At 34.4% G+C, this 14,394-nt stretch overlaps 1 protein-coding gene across 1 annotated transcript in view; it reads right to left on the minus strand.

The window, feature by feature from the left end:
• Window positions 1-14,394, minus strand: part of LOC102802448 (low-density lipoprotein receptor-related protein 2-like) — a 196,092-nt gene that overhangs the window by 17,875 nt on the left and 163,823 nt on the right. Inside the window, exons 74-81 of the mRNA XM_085495716.1 lie at window positions 13,013-13,138; window positions 11,834-11,950; window positions 10,700-10,816; window positions 2,332-2,451; window positions 1,570-1,707; window positions 1,248-1,373; window positions 930-1,055; window positions 522-662 (exon numbers count right to left, since the gene is read on the minus strand). Coding sequence (XP_085351842.1) covers window positions 522-662; window positions 930-1,055; window positions 1,248-1,373; window positions 1,570-1,707; window positions 2,332-2,451; window positions 10,700-10,816; window positions 11,834-11,950; window positions 13,013-13,138 — 1,011 coding nt within the window. The remainder of the gene's footprint in view (window positions 1-521; window positions 663-929; window positions 1,056-1,247; window positions 1,374-1,569; window positions 1,708-2,331; window positions 2,452-10,699; window positions 10,817-11,833; window positions 11,951-13,012; window positions 13,139-14,394) is intronic.

Genomic DNA, 14,394 nt, shown 5'->3' on the forward strand with positions numbered 1-14,394 from the left:
GATTTTTGTTTTAAAATACGTTTCCCATACCATTTTGTACTTTCCAAATGATGATCAATTTCCTAATTTTTTTCAGAAAACTAAAATGCACATATCAAATTATTGAAATCACATCTTGCTTCTGCACAACAGCGCCCTCTATGTTACTTGGTAACTATGCTATTTTTAGATTATGCTAATAAAGCTGTTCTGTACAATGACCGCTATTTTTGGATTGTTGATATGTTGTCTGCTGGTCAACTCTTTCAAATACACAGCAGTCTGCATAAATACTCGTGGTCGGCGACATCAAATGAAGCATGTTAATGTTTTGAGATGTCCCACTGTCACAGTATTGGTCAGGAAAATGTTCAAAAAAAAAAAAAAAAAAAATGGACAGCAGAATTTAGGTTGCACTTCAAGTTTAAGAACATTCAAAAATTGAATCACTGAGCTTTGATCTTGACATGACTTCAAATTGTGAATTTCGAGCTCTGCAAGAAAATATTTTAAAATGTGTCCAAAAAAATAAAGTTTCTAACCTCTACAAGACCTCTTGTTACCAGGCACAGCTTGGTAGCCATCACCACAACTACAGAGAAAACCATCGGCTATATCCAGGCAATGGAGTTCGCAGCCGCCATTATTAACCAGGCATTCATTCAATGTTTGACCAGTTTTATCTGTAAAGAAACGGCGAAATTTTATGACTCGTCTTTTCAAATATTTCTTAACAATATACTGTATCAATTGTATGGAGTAATAAATACATATAATTGCCAACACAGAGGTTATTTTGTTTCAGTCAAGGGAAACAAAAAACTATATTGAAGTTTTCATTTTAACATAATTTTTAAACATGAAATTGTAACATGATTTCATATAACTGAGGTAATTTAAATAAGTTATAAAAATAAAAAGCTTGATGATAAACCCTTTTTAAAACTTACGGCAACCAGCCTCATCACTTTGATCCCCACAGTCATCAAATGTATCACAGACACTAAATACTGAAACACAGCGTTTATTAGAACATTTAAATTCGTCAAGGGTGCAGTCTCGAATCTCTGGTTCACCTAAAATATCAAAACAGATGTATTATTATTTTGTGAATTCTGGCTCGAAACGAATTCGAAAAATCAAACACAAAACTGTTATGACTACCAGCCACTAGTGCAACCATGAAAACACAGCAATCAACTTTCACCTAGTTTTTGGTGCTCATATGCATATTCGTGGATAATACAAATGTATATCTGAATACTCACACATATAATGCGTATTTTCATCACTGGCATCACCACAATTGTCAACACCATCACAAAGTCGCCATCTTGGAATACACCTATTATTGTTGCATCGAAATCTGGAGCTTTCAGGACAGTCTATTTCAGCTGTTTTGAAAAAAATAGATTATGATTCTAATCCTAGGGAGTATGTGAGTATAACAACTGAATGGGACTGGCCGAAGTTGCCACAGGGCTCCCTATGTTGGATATGATGAACATAATCAGATACAGCTAAAGGTACATAATGTATATCACTTGAATGTAGCTCAAACGAGCAAAATAAAAAAAAATTTAATCTTACCACAGATCATATCTGTCTCATCCGACCCATCACCACAGTCATTATCACCATCACATCGCCATGGTAATGGAACACAGACTGTATTGCTGCACTGAAACTTATTGGCTGGGCAGTACCTTCCATCTGGATAGCGGGGTGCTTTGTAATATTAAAAAAAAAAATGACTACATACTGTACTCCCTCCCTTTTCACCTTTTGCTCTGCAAAAAGCAATTTTTGTCAGCTTACACACGTAAGAAATTTTCAAAATTTTTTTTTAAATAATTGAAATTAAGCTCAATAGCCAAAGAGAAATTATATCCATTTGGTCAAAATTTTACAAACAAATTATAGGAAAAATACATAAAGTGCAAAATAATGATGTGAAAAAATGAAAATAAAATTTCATTTGAGATTTTATAACTGAAATGTTTGGCTCCATATGTGATTTTTTATAAAATATTTAGAAATTGGCTCAGTTACTGATTGACTCTGTTATTAATTTACTGTATAAAGGCACTCATAATATCAAAGTAATAAATGTATGAGAATTTTGTGAGACAGAAAAACCTGCAAAACTTGTAGCAATCAGCTGTTATTTGAAAGCATTCAGACAGTGATTTAATTCTTAAAATTATGTCCTTACAAATTCTCTCACTTTAGCAAAAACATATAGAAGTAAAAAGAAAATTGTGCAAAGTACTTCTTCAAGTTTCTTTTATCCATTGGCTGAAAAGTAAAATAGCAACAGAAAATATCAAGTGAGAGGAACGATATACTTACGACAGTCAATTTCATCAGAAGCATCATCTCTACAATCTTTATCCCCATTGCATACATAGCTATCAGGAACACAGTGACCACTAAGGCATTGAAAGTAACCGGGCACACAAGTTGTCAGGTCTGAATAAAAATGATATATGCTTGAAACAGTGACCAAAAAACTAATTTTTGGAATATGCATTCATATTTTGAGCAAGCAACAATCGAATTTGATCCATAAAAAATACAGTTGATAATGTTCTGTACAATGAGATATTATTAACTATTTCCATGGTTATAAGTGTTTCAACAATGTTCTGGCCATATCACAAGCAGTTTATTTGGTTGTTTCCATGGCAATTACATTAAAAAACCAGTCTTGTTACAAATCTCATGAAGGTCAACCCAAGAACCCTTCACACAAAGTATCACTATCGTAAATGGGAGCTCTTAAGGTAGCGAGAAGGGAAATTTTCACTTTTTTCTTGATTTTTCAAAAATTGATAAAACGGTTACTTTAGACCTTGATACATCACCCCAGGTTTACAAAAGATCGAAATTGCGAAATAACGTTGCTCAAATTAGTGTTTTAAAACACTAGCAGAAAAGACTACAACTGCCGTTTGGTGGATATTTGCATAGTGTTTATCTTTGGAAGGAATTAAATGATAACATCTTATCTGTATACTCTGTTGTTGACGATTCTGATATAACGGGTGGTAAGCTTCCAGTTGCAAACAATGCGTGTTTTAATTAACGTCCATTGTCAGCATTGTTGTCAGTCGAGACTTCGTCGGAGACTGAAACATGGTCATACAGTACTCATTTCGCCCAACCTTCCGCTTTTACATCGACCGCTTATCGCTTAATTTCCGACCACGCGGTCTTGTCCGACCGGAAACCGACCGCATTTTAATCGCGTTTTTTTTTTCGCTCGCTCGCTCATTGAAAACATTGACCGCTCGCCCAAACACTGAAAACTGGCACATGGGTGGTCGAAATGGTGGTTTTGATAGTAAAGTGTGAACATACAACTAGTATTAACTATTATTACATTCTGAACGACACTTCAAATCTAATAGTTGTATTACACTTGTATCGTGAAAGCAACTGAACTGGGACCTCTTGTTACGTGTTTTGGGTGCTTGTTCTAGATGTAATATTTATTTATTTTTTATTTTAATGAGACAGTTACGTGAAAAAAGCCTAGGTAACTCCTTTTGACAGAGCAGAGAAACGAGGAAATGTTAGTGATTAATTCCAAAAATAACGATATCGAATCCACATCGGTCCACGTCTGGTAAAATTTGACATTCAGTTTTTAAAATTAAGTCACGATCATTGAATGAGCTCGGTCTATACCGTATACGTACCGCAAAAGTGTTCCCACAAAAAATATTTTCGACTAAAAACGGCCACATGTCCTGAAAAAATCGAACAGAGCTTGACATGTATGAATAATTTATTGGGCTTAAAAGAAAAACGTGTCAAATTTAGTTAAAGCCATAACTATTTGGTGGCCAGTCGATGAACAATTCAAAACTCAGGATTCACACGGAAGTCCTTCAGGGCTGAAAATCATCGACGCTACTCTGGTTTACTTTATGTCACAACTTGCAGAGAAAACTGATTCGCGTGAGCTCTAATGTATCTTAGCCTAGTATTTTCTTTTTGAACTAAGGTCAAATTCCATCAGTTTGTCAAAATATATGTTTTTCAGCGAATAATTTTGAAGCCTGTCACAGCACAAAAAACTATGTGAATCGACGCCGGTGATTGGATTGTACGACGACCCTTCAATTAGCGTCAAATATGCTTTGTTACAACATCATTGACTGGCCGAGAGTCACCTGAGCGGAGCACGAACTGGGTCACAGAACCATATTTGCAAAATAACCACACCCACATTTTCAATCTTTTTTAGCGCGGAAGTTGCCAACAAATGTAAAAAAAATCGTGAATTTCATGGATTCGAATAAAATAAAGCAAGCGATTGATAAGGATGATTATTAATATTTTCCCCGATGCTCTTCGAATTTTTATTTTTTTTTATTTCAAGGTAAGAAATGGCTAGTTGAAGTTGCATCGTCTTCAATGCGGTTGTTTCACCGCGAACAACTCTAGCTCTGTTTTGGGCATGGTTTAGTTTGCGATGTAAAATAATACATATATTAAAATAATAATACTTGATTAATTATTTGGGGTTTCAGCCCACAAATTACGGACATGCTCTCCATGAATTACGGTCAATGTTTGTCTTCTGTCGGCTGATTGTCACGGTGTTGATCGACGCCCTTCCTAAACTCAGTATGGAGAAACCAACGGGGATCGACATTCCAAACAAACAATCGAAATTATCAACGAAAGACGAGATTTTTCTAGATATTTACAAACATACTGTCATGACAAACATATGTAAAATTAACAAATACACAAATACGTGTAATATTAGGTTTTATTTTAGGCTTAGAAATATTTTCTTTCACTCAGCCCATGCATGTAACTGCCATTTAGCTTTACGGTCCTTCAGCATCGGGGGAAAACAACAATAATTATACAAAACACATTGCGACAACTCAACAATCAGGAAAGAAACCCCAGACAACCATGTCGTACTTGTGTTGAAACACATTTTGTATTTTACATCAGAATATTGTTTAAAATAAAATATTCAGTCCAAGCCAAATCGAAGTCAAAGGGTCATGTTGCGTGCATATAATTATATATAGTTAAAACAAAAAAGTATTTGAACTTTTGTCAGGTGTTCAACATCTATAAAAAACAGAAAGACAATTATAAGACAATGTGAACCTCGGAAATTATTCTGTTAGTCCGAATTTTAAATGCGCGCGAGTGAGCAGGTGGGCGGTGATATTTCAGGGTTTGCGCGGTCGAAAATAAAGCGGAAATTGTCTGTTCGAATTCAACAAGCGGTCGCAAAAGCGAGAGAAAAGGGTGATTGGAAAGCGGAAGCGGGCGGGAGGTTGTGCGAAAGGAGTACTGTAACTTTGCACAACTTTCTTTTAAATCGTTTTATTTTCCAAGTCAATATTCTATTTTACTAATACATTTTTTTTCTAACGCAATGGCGAAGAAAAGAAAGAAAGCGTTGACAGACGAGGCAAAGAAAAATCTGCCACTCAGTGTCGCGTTCTGACACAGCAATTTTTTTCAAACATCGGCCATTTTGTTTCACCATGAAAACCGTTTTATTAGATGTCTTATCAGAGACACTTGAAGGATTAGCTTGTTTGTAAACTGTCAGCGTGTACAGTGGGACAGTAATGTTTGTCAGAGGATTATCCTTCGTTGTTCGTTTGCATAACAATGGAACGTTCCTGAGTACGGACTCAAATGCCAGCAGTTTTCTTCATTTTTCACGCTCGAGCTTGAAATTATTAATTATCTGACACTCTTTATGAGTTCTATGATATCAGTGGTTAATATGTTTGGCCATTTTAAGTGTATATTTATAATAATGCAGCAAATTTACAGTGTTTTATTAACCAAAACTGTTTTTCGCGTTTTTCTCGAGTTGAAGTTTTGATCGAGTACGACTCATTGGGACCGCCGCCAAATCAAGTGCGTTCGGACTAGGACATTCAAACTCGCAGTTATCGTTCAAAAGATAATGATGGTGCGAAATATGTCTGGGTTTTTAAAGAAAATGCTTTGTCACAGAATAATAGTCTGTTAAAGGTGCCAAGTATGAAATAATTTAAGGACAAAAAAACAAACCTGCATAGAAATCGGAATAATAGCTCTTTTGATTATCGGAGACGCATTTCAATGGGCTTGATTACGGACAATGCATGACGTAAATTTCACCAGGAAATTCCGCAGTGTGCTCTCGCAATCGCGTACTTAGTCATTTTTACAAGGTTCGCCATTTTTGATGTCACGTGATAATTATGTAAACAATGACTGTCCAGTTTGTGCGAACTTGTACCTCTATACTTAGTCTTTTGATATATATAACCTAAATTACTGTTCTGAACGAGACAACAGACAGAGAATGTTTTATTTAAAAACGTCACAAAACCCTTCTCGGTATTATATATCCAACATGTCATATATTTTCTGAAAGCTTATTATACAAACTTTGTAAAACTTGTTTTTATTTTAAATATCCAGAATGCGTTTTTGATTTTGGGTCAAAAATATGCTTTTTTGGACAAAAGTGGTTTAAAAAAAATTAGCTTAAAAACTTCAAGTCCGTTTGTGGGTAAAATTACATCACTGGCTACCTTGGCATACTACTAATTCAAATGCGTCCACTCATCTCTCTAATGGCTTTCAAAGTCGCACAGAATGACCTCAAAGTTCACTCTTTTCTATTTTTGCATAATTTATATATCCATGTTAATTGCGGACTTGTTATTTTTGTTCCACTCGCCGTAATAAACTGTCCGGACGCATTTTGAAGGGGGAACACCTTGTCAATAATGTGTGCAAATTTCGAGGCAAATGGCCAAAGCGTCTATCAGCTATTTTAATTTAAAACCCAAGAATTCACCAAAAATAGAAGACGAGAAAAAGGCTAATTTGCATATTTGCGCGTTAAACCGGGAATTACTGCTTTGTCATACTTTGTCATACTTTCTAGACTATTGAAATTGAAAGTTAACGTATAGACATAGACATTTATGTAAAATCGTTGGACCAGAACAACTGCTCTTGAATTTATAAATCAGAAACACGTCATTCATACCAGTGTTTTGATGGGGTCGGTAAAAACACGTGGCAATGCCCAGTAAATATGACGTAATCTCATGAATTATTAAACAGGGGGCGGTCCTAGGAAGGTGACCTTTTATCACGATCAAAACATCATGGCTTCTCTTCGATGTATTTTCAATAAAAAATCTACGAGTATTTCAGAGCCTATGGTTTACCGTGAAGAGTACAAAGTGGGATATTAAATTATTTATCCTTGATGATTTTTATGTAGTATTGAGAACCAACTCCAGGAAGCGAACGCACAATAATGAATAATCGCGTAATCCTAGAATCGAAACACGAGGCACAGAAGTTTTGTTCATCGTTTCCAATCCCATTTTTCCCAGTGCAACATATTTGTTAAAAGAAATATTTGCATTCTGTTCGTTTTTTAAGGAGGCATTTTTTTATTTTTTCCGATTTTGGCAACGCCTTATTCAGGGATTTTCTAAGACAGTCGCAGACAATCAGCGCACGGATGTACGTACAAAACATGCTGTTGTAGTGTGTACTACCGGCGACGGTCGCCTGCAAGATGAGAGCTCCAGCTCCTAGCGTAAAAGTTTTAAAATTTCGACCGGTTATAAATAATTAGTGTTGGAAATCTGACATGTTTTAAGAGTGCAAAATTAAGGTGCATTTTCGAGCGGTTGGATTTTTCTGAATAGAAATCGGCAAATGAAAAAAATAGGAGTGCGAAACAGTGTGCTTTGTTAGTTTTAAAAAAATGGAATGTCCGTCAAATTGACGTAAAATTACCCATTTTTCACGGAAAAAGCAAAGGTCGTGGCCGAGTTGCAGGCTAAAAAACTCAAAATTCAAAACAACTTCATCAATCAGTAAGTATTATGACAAGGAAAACAAAACATCAGACGCGGAGAAGCGGTCAGCGCGTCAAAAGAGTTGTTACCGTAATGTATCAAGTTACCTCTGTGATTTATTTTTCATTGAAATTATTTGGTTGTTTTCAATTAATTTTAGCGTACCTCTGCAATTTATTTTAGCATTGTCAGTTGTTTGCTTCATTGAATTAAACGGAGTTCGTCCGGTTGCAAACAAAGCTGTCTCGCACCACCTAGCAAAACTTGCGAATGATCGAAGTACAGGTACCCATTGGACAAAAGATACACAAAAGTTTGTATCTCCCCGACCCAGTGCAATATATCCGGTTAGAATCAAAGCTCACGTGTCCCTTATTTGAGGGACCAGATTCTGCCGTAAATTCGGGATGAGATTTAGAAAAAAATAAAATGGGACTTTTAAGGTGTATTTTGGCGTCATTTTCAGACATTTCAATCATTTCTGATGCCTAAAATAGAGTCTAAGTTTTACCGTAGTCATTGACGCCTATTCAAGAGTATGATGTTTATTGTGACTAGAGTGAATGGGTAAGCTTCGTTTCGACAATGAGCAGTTATCACTGTAAACAATGTTAAATTATTCTTCACATGCTCAGTTTATTTTTTGAGAACAATTATTTAAAAATAAAATCTCTCAGTCAATCAGAAACTCGGATTCATGCCTTCAGGGAAAGCCATGTTTGGACGCTCACATCGATTTTGTTTTTCGTTCGGTGGGCTGATGCCTTCAGTGTAGCTTTTGCCTCTTCCGACATAGAAATCATCTGAATCTTCTTTCTACCTCTCTTTCTTTTCACACCACGCATAATGTATTGATCAAAATTAGGAAAAAACGCTGAGGAAATATAATGTTTGGTTTCCTAGCGAGCGAGAACTGATTTGAGAATAATTGCACACGCGCGTGAATTGAATGAACTATGACCCGTACAATTTCGATTTGCATATTGTCAATCAAAGGTCTTGTTATTTGGTTACTCATGCAAATTAGGCAATTGGACATAAACATTGCCACGTGTGAGTGTTTTTTTATTTTTAACCAGGAAATAAACAGCAATTTTAACGGTGTTCCAATAAGAATTCATTGGTCAAATTTTCACAGAATGTTCTTTAGATAAAAATCTATATAAAAAACGAAAAAAACTATTTTTGATTGAAATTCACAAATAAACTGCATCTCTACCTTAAGTTAACGAGACTATTATTTGTGTTGAAAATTACGATTTTCACATTTATTTATTAATTGATGAAATGCACTATAAACTTTCATATGATAAAGTCAACATAACATAGAATGTCATGTAAGTTGGTTAAAATGTAGATTTTCTGAAGGAAAGCAAGGCAGCCTCAGTAGTGTTTTCCAAAATCAACAACACAGGTTTAATCTGTGTGCTTATAAGTTTCAAAGATAAACTCAAGACAAAGCAATGTTAGGATGTGTTATCAGTAGCTATCTGACACACAATGAGTGTTTCCAAACATTTGAGTGGTTTGTCTCCGCCCCTGTTTGTTTCACAGATTAGTCATTTGCATATGAATGTGTCAGACACAAGGTCACACAGCCACAGAAAAAAAATCATTGATTTTGGTGTTTTCATATGCCGAATTTATCCAAATATAGCTATCCCATTCCTTTATTTTTTTGGTTTCCAATAGCCTTACACATTTGGATGTCCCTACACATGTTAAAACAGACCTTGATGGGAAAACAAATTGATTGTGCCGATAAACAAGCTTGAAAATCTTTGCTGTGACTTCATGGACGTTTTCTAGGAGTTTATGTTTTTCAAAATACAAGGTCTTTAACAAAAAATAACGTATACTTATTGTCGTCGGATTAACACCAAATTTTCACAGCTTTAAGGTGACAATGAGAGGAACTTGAATGTGTCCAGACAAACTATTTCATCGAATATTTACCAACGAGTTGTGGTTTGAGTTGGGGGCAATGCGACTAAAACAGTAATTGAAATTCAGCACACTATTTTTTAAAACGCGTTGCTTGAATAAAACTGACCAGACACATTCAATTTACCAGACTATTGAAAAACTAGGAAAAGTGAAAAAAATACTTCTTACCGCCAGCATAAATGCGTAATTATTTTTTTTACAGAAAAAGTCATTTGTCACCTTTGATTGAGTAACGCGTCGTAGAATGCAGATACGGGCATGCAAAATACACTTGTGAAAAGCTTGAAGTCTGGCGATTCTAAAAATATATACTTTCCCGGGTCTATTTGTAGTCATTCAGTCACAATTAGAAGATGAAAACAAGTATGCAAATAATAGTCCCGCTACCTTAAATAATTGGTTGGCTTAATACAAGTAAATTAATCTTGTTTTTGTTTTTGTCTCACCACCGTATACCAGACAGCGTTTGTCATGTACTTTTTTTTTTTTTTTCCCAGAGGGGATTTTGTCATCTGCTCTGTATTTTTTTTTCTGTATTACAGAATAAAAAAAAAAATTGTTAAAAAAAAAAAAAAAAAAAAAAAAGTATCGAAGCAATTGGCCTGGTAGTTTTCAAGAGAAGTTAAAAAAAGAATTATTGACAGACAATACCCTATATGAGAAGCTCTAAGCTATCATCTTTGATGATAGCAGAGCTAAAAAGTTAATTATAATATTCATATGGGTAAATAGGATTTTTTTTGTCAACAATGTTCACTAAATTTCAGTAAAATGTGTCCGCTATGGTTATAAAGAAGAAAATCTTAAACAGAATTGCACATAAACCAAAAGTTATTACTAAAAAATTTGTAAATTATTTGGAGCAGTTATAGAAAAGATTAATGAATATTTAAAAAACTCACGGCAGTTCTGCTCATCTGAATCATCTTCACAATCGTTGTCATGGTCACAGATCCATCTACTAGGAATACAAGCACCGTTGTCACAGGCAAATTCACTCTCACTGCATGAACGAAGAGCTGTAAAGACAACCAAATTAATAGCACAATGAGAGAAAAAGCATGATTCAAAATACTCCCATATAGTACCACGTTGATACATTGCGTTATGAATTTCAGAATTTCACATAAACCAAAAGTTATTACTAAAAAAATTGTAAATTATTTGGAGCAGTTATAGAAACATACACAAAGCATCTACAATTGCTCACATGAAGCTCAAACACAACTGTGTCACATTACAGATAGACTCAATGGAAAGGCCAAAGTCATACATGTATTCATTCATCAATGAATGAAACTTTGGGATAACCTTGGTTAAGGTCTGCAGGTGATTTGTGTTTGACTAGGCCTTGTTGATGCTGGGATAAGACATTAAATTGTCACAATTATAGGATGGTCACATAGACCAGTTCCAAACATGAAATATGTTTTTTTTGTGAAAATGCAATTTTATGTCAGCATTTGTAATTAATTTGCACATGCACATTAAAATGAGATTAAATGACGGGAACTGTTGCTTGGCACTGAATAGGGAAGTTGTGCTATTTGATTAATTGTTTAATGGTGTTCTGAGATTTGTTATGTGTGCTGTGAATGATTAATAGCACATGTTCACAATCATTTTGTTTTGCTGTAAGAACTCCATGCGCTAACAATTCAAATCCTGTTGTGATGTGCCTGCATTGACAACGAAAAATACACATACACATGTACCTCATTCAACTCATTAATAACAAACTCCAATAAACCAATAGTAACATCTTAAAGTGCAACTTGAAAGTCATTTTTGATTCCCTATAATTTGTTTTTTTTTAATTAATATTATTTCATTATAAAGATTAGTATTCACTGAATATGTTGAAGCCTTGAAAATGAGGAGAAAAAAATCGTAAATATACAACTTTTTTAGATATCTATCAGTGATAGATATCCATCTTACTTTTATCAATACAACTTAACAGTTCATTGATCTCAGATGAAAAGATTGTCGATGAGTGCTTTCATCTATGAGAAACACAAAATGAAATTACTTACTGCAACTAAGTTCATCCGAGCTGTCGCCGCAGTCATTGTCACCGTCACATACCCATCTCTGCGGTATACAACGGTGATTGCCACAGCGGAATTCACCAACTTTGCACTCTCGAGATTCTGAAATGACAAATACAACACTTCTTAAGATTGAAGCCTACTCATGATTTTAAATGCCCAGAATTTTTTTTTTTTCCCAATAAATTGTAGTTTCTGGCAGCTTAATATCTTTGAGCAAACGATGGTTGCATTTTAGTGAATTATAGTTTGCATTTTGTCAGTATTATAACGCTTTTACCATAGGTACCATGGCAGAGATAATATGCCATATCTTAAATTGTAGGCTGGTGACATAGGCTGAAAAAATTATATATTGTGAATGTTGGGGTACGTTTTGTTGTTTTCAGTTATTTCAAAAATCCAGGCAGTAAAAAGTGGTGAAAAATGCATTTTTTTAACACTGTGCTCTATGGAATTGTTTTAAAAATAGCAATTTTTGAAAAATATTAGGGCAAGTTCCTCCAATTTCGTCACTGTAACACACATAAAGCTTCACGATTCTGCACAATAAACCAATGAACATTGTCATTCAATTTATTACTAACTTTCTCAAAAATTATGAGTAGACTTCTAACTTATATGTCAACAGAAATCATTAATGTATATCAATACTGCATTTAAATAAAGTCCATGCAAATTAATGTTACAGATTCGATATATATAGCGGTGGGACATATTGGCTTAGGAACAAATGAACAAAAGCACAAAAAAAAAACGATTTTCTAAAACCAACCATAGAGGGCATTCTGACATTCAATATTGAGTGCACAATGAAAATGTTTCGTAACACTAACCACAGAGGGCACTCTATAAAAAGATTTTCCAAAACCTACCATAGAGGGCATTTTGACATTCAATAGTGAGTGCACATTAAAAATGTTTCATAGCACTAACCACAGAGGGCATTTTATAAAAAGATTTTCCAAAACATACCATAGAGGGCATTTTTGACATTCAATAGTGAGTACACATTAAAAATATTTCATAGCACTAACCACAGAGGGCACTCTATAAAAGACTTTTCAAAACCTATCATAGAGGGCATTCTAATCAATGTTCACTAAGCTTGCATTCATTAAATTTTTCAAATGAAATGACACAAACAATGAAGAATTTACATACCACATTCCTCTGGGCTTTCATCGCTGTTGTCACGGCAATCATCTTTCCCATCACAAACAGACCATTCAGGGACACACCTATAGTTGCTATGGCAATCAAACCAACCAGCCTGGCATGGTCTTAATCCTAAATAAAAATCACAAATTTTGAACATAACTGTAAAAATCGATTCATTCACAATTAAATCACGTACGTTGTATAAAAGATAAATAAATTTTAGCTTTCCAAATATAATCATGTTCAGAGAAGATCAATGTTTACTATTTCCCTATCACTTAAACCACTTCTGGTTTGTATGACTACATTCTATCTATGACAAAAAACCCCACACCAATGCCTCACTTTTGAAACTAAATTTCATACCCCATAAACATATCATGAGGTTCCATTATAGTATTTATCCCTTTGTGACATTCCAAAAAATATCACGTTTACAGTAATGAACTTAAAAAATATTAGGTTGATAAAACGTGGACAATCATAGAATGCTTAGTGAACGCCCCTTGGAACTGGGAGGTTCCAACAGTTCACTCAGGAGTATAAATCAGAGTACAGTTTGTCATGCCTTTGAAAAATACCGTTTGGGTTTGGGAGACCAGCTAGTTTGAATGTATAAAACAAGCAGCCTATCGGCTGAGATAGCTCCGCTGTTAGCAATGCACATTTCAATTAAAGAACTGAAGACATCATTAGAAAATGAACAATATGAATAGTATCAAAGCAATCGGACTTACAGTTTTTAACAAGAAGTCGAAAATATCACTTTTTACCAAAAATTACAAAAATATTCACCAAAATAAATTAATTAGAGAATTGAAGACATCATCACAAAACGAACAAATCTGAGAGAGGTCCACATGTAGTACCTATATATGTAATATCAAAGCAATCGGACTTACAGTTTTCAACAAGAAGTCGAAAATATCACTTTTTACCAAAAATGACAAAAATATTCACCAAAATTAGAGAATTGAAGATATCATCACAAAATGAACAAATCTGAGAGAGGTCCACATGTAGTACCTATATATGTAATATCAAAGCAATCGGACTTGCGGTTTTTAACAAGAAGTCAAAAATATCACTTTTTACCAAAAATGACAAAAATATTCACCAAAATTAGAGAATTGAAGATATCATCACGAAATAAACAAATCTGAGAGAGGTCCACATGTAGTACCTATATATGTAGTATCAAAGCAATTGGACTTGCGGTTTTTAACAAGAAGTCGAAAATATCACTTTTCACCAAAAAATGACAAAAATATTCACCAAAAATAGAAAATTAAAGATATCATTACAAAATGAACAAATCTGAGAGAGGTCCACATGTAGTACCTATATATGTAATATCAAAGCATTTGCACTTGCGGTTTTTTACA

This window comes from Saccoglossus kowalevskii, chromosome 22 (genome assembly GCF_978046115.1).
Source record: "Saccoglossus kowalevskii chromosome 22, keSacKowa6.1, whole genome shotgun sequence".
Taxonomy (NCBI): Eukaryota; Metazoa; Hemichordata; class Enteropneusta; family Harrimaniidae; genus Saccoglossus; species Saccoglossus kowalevskii.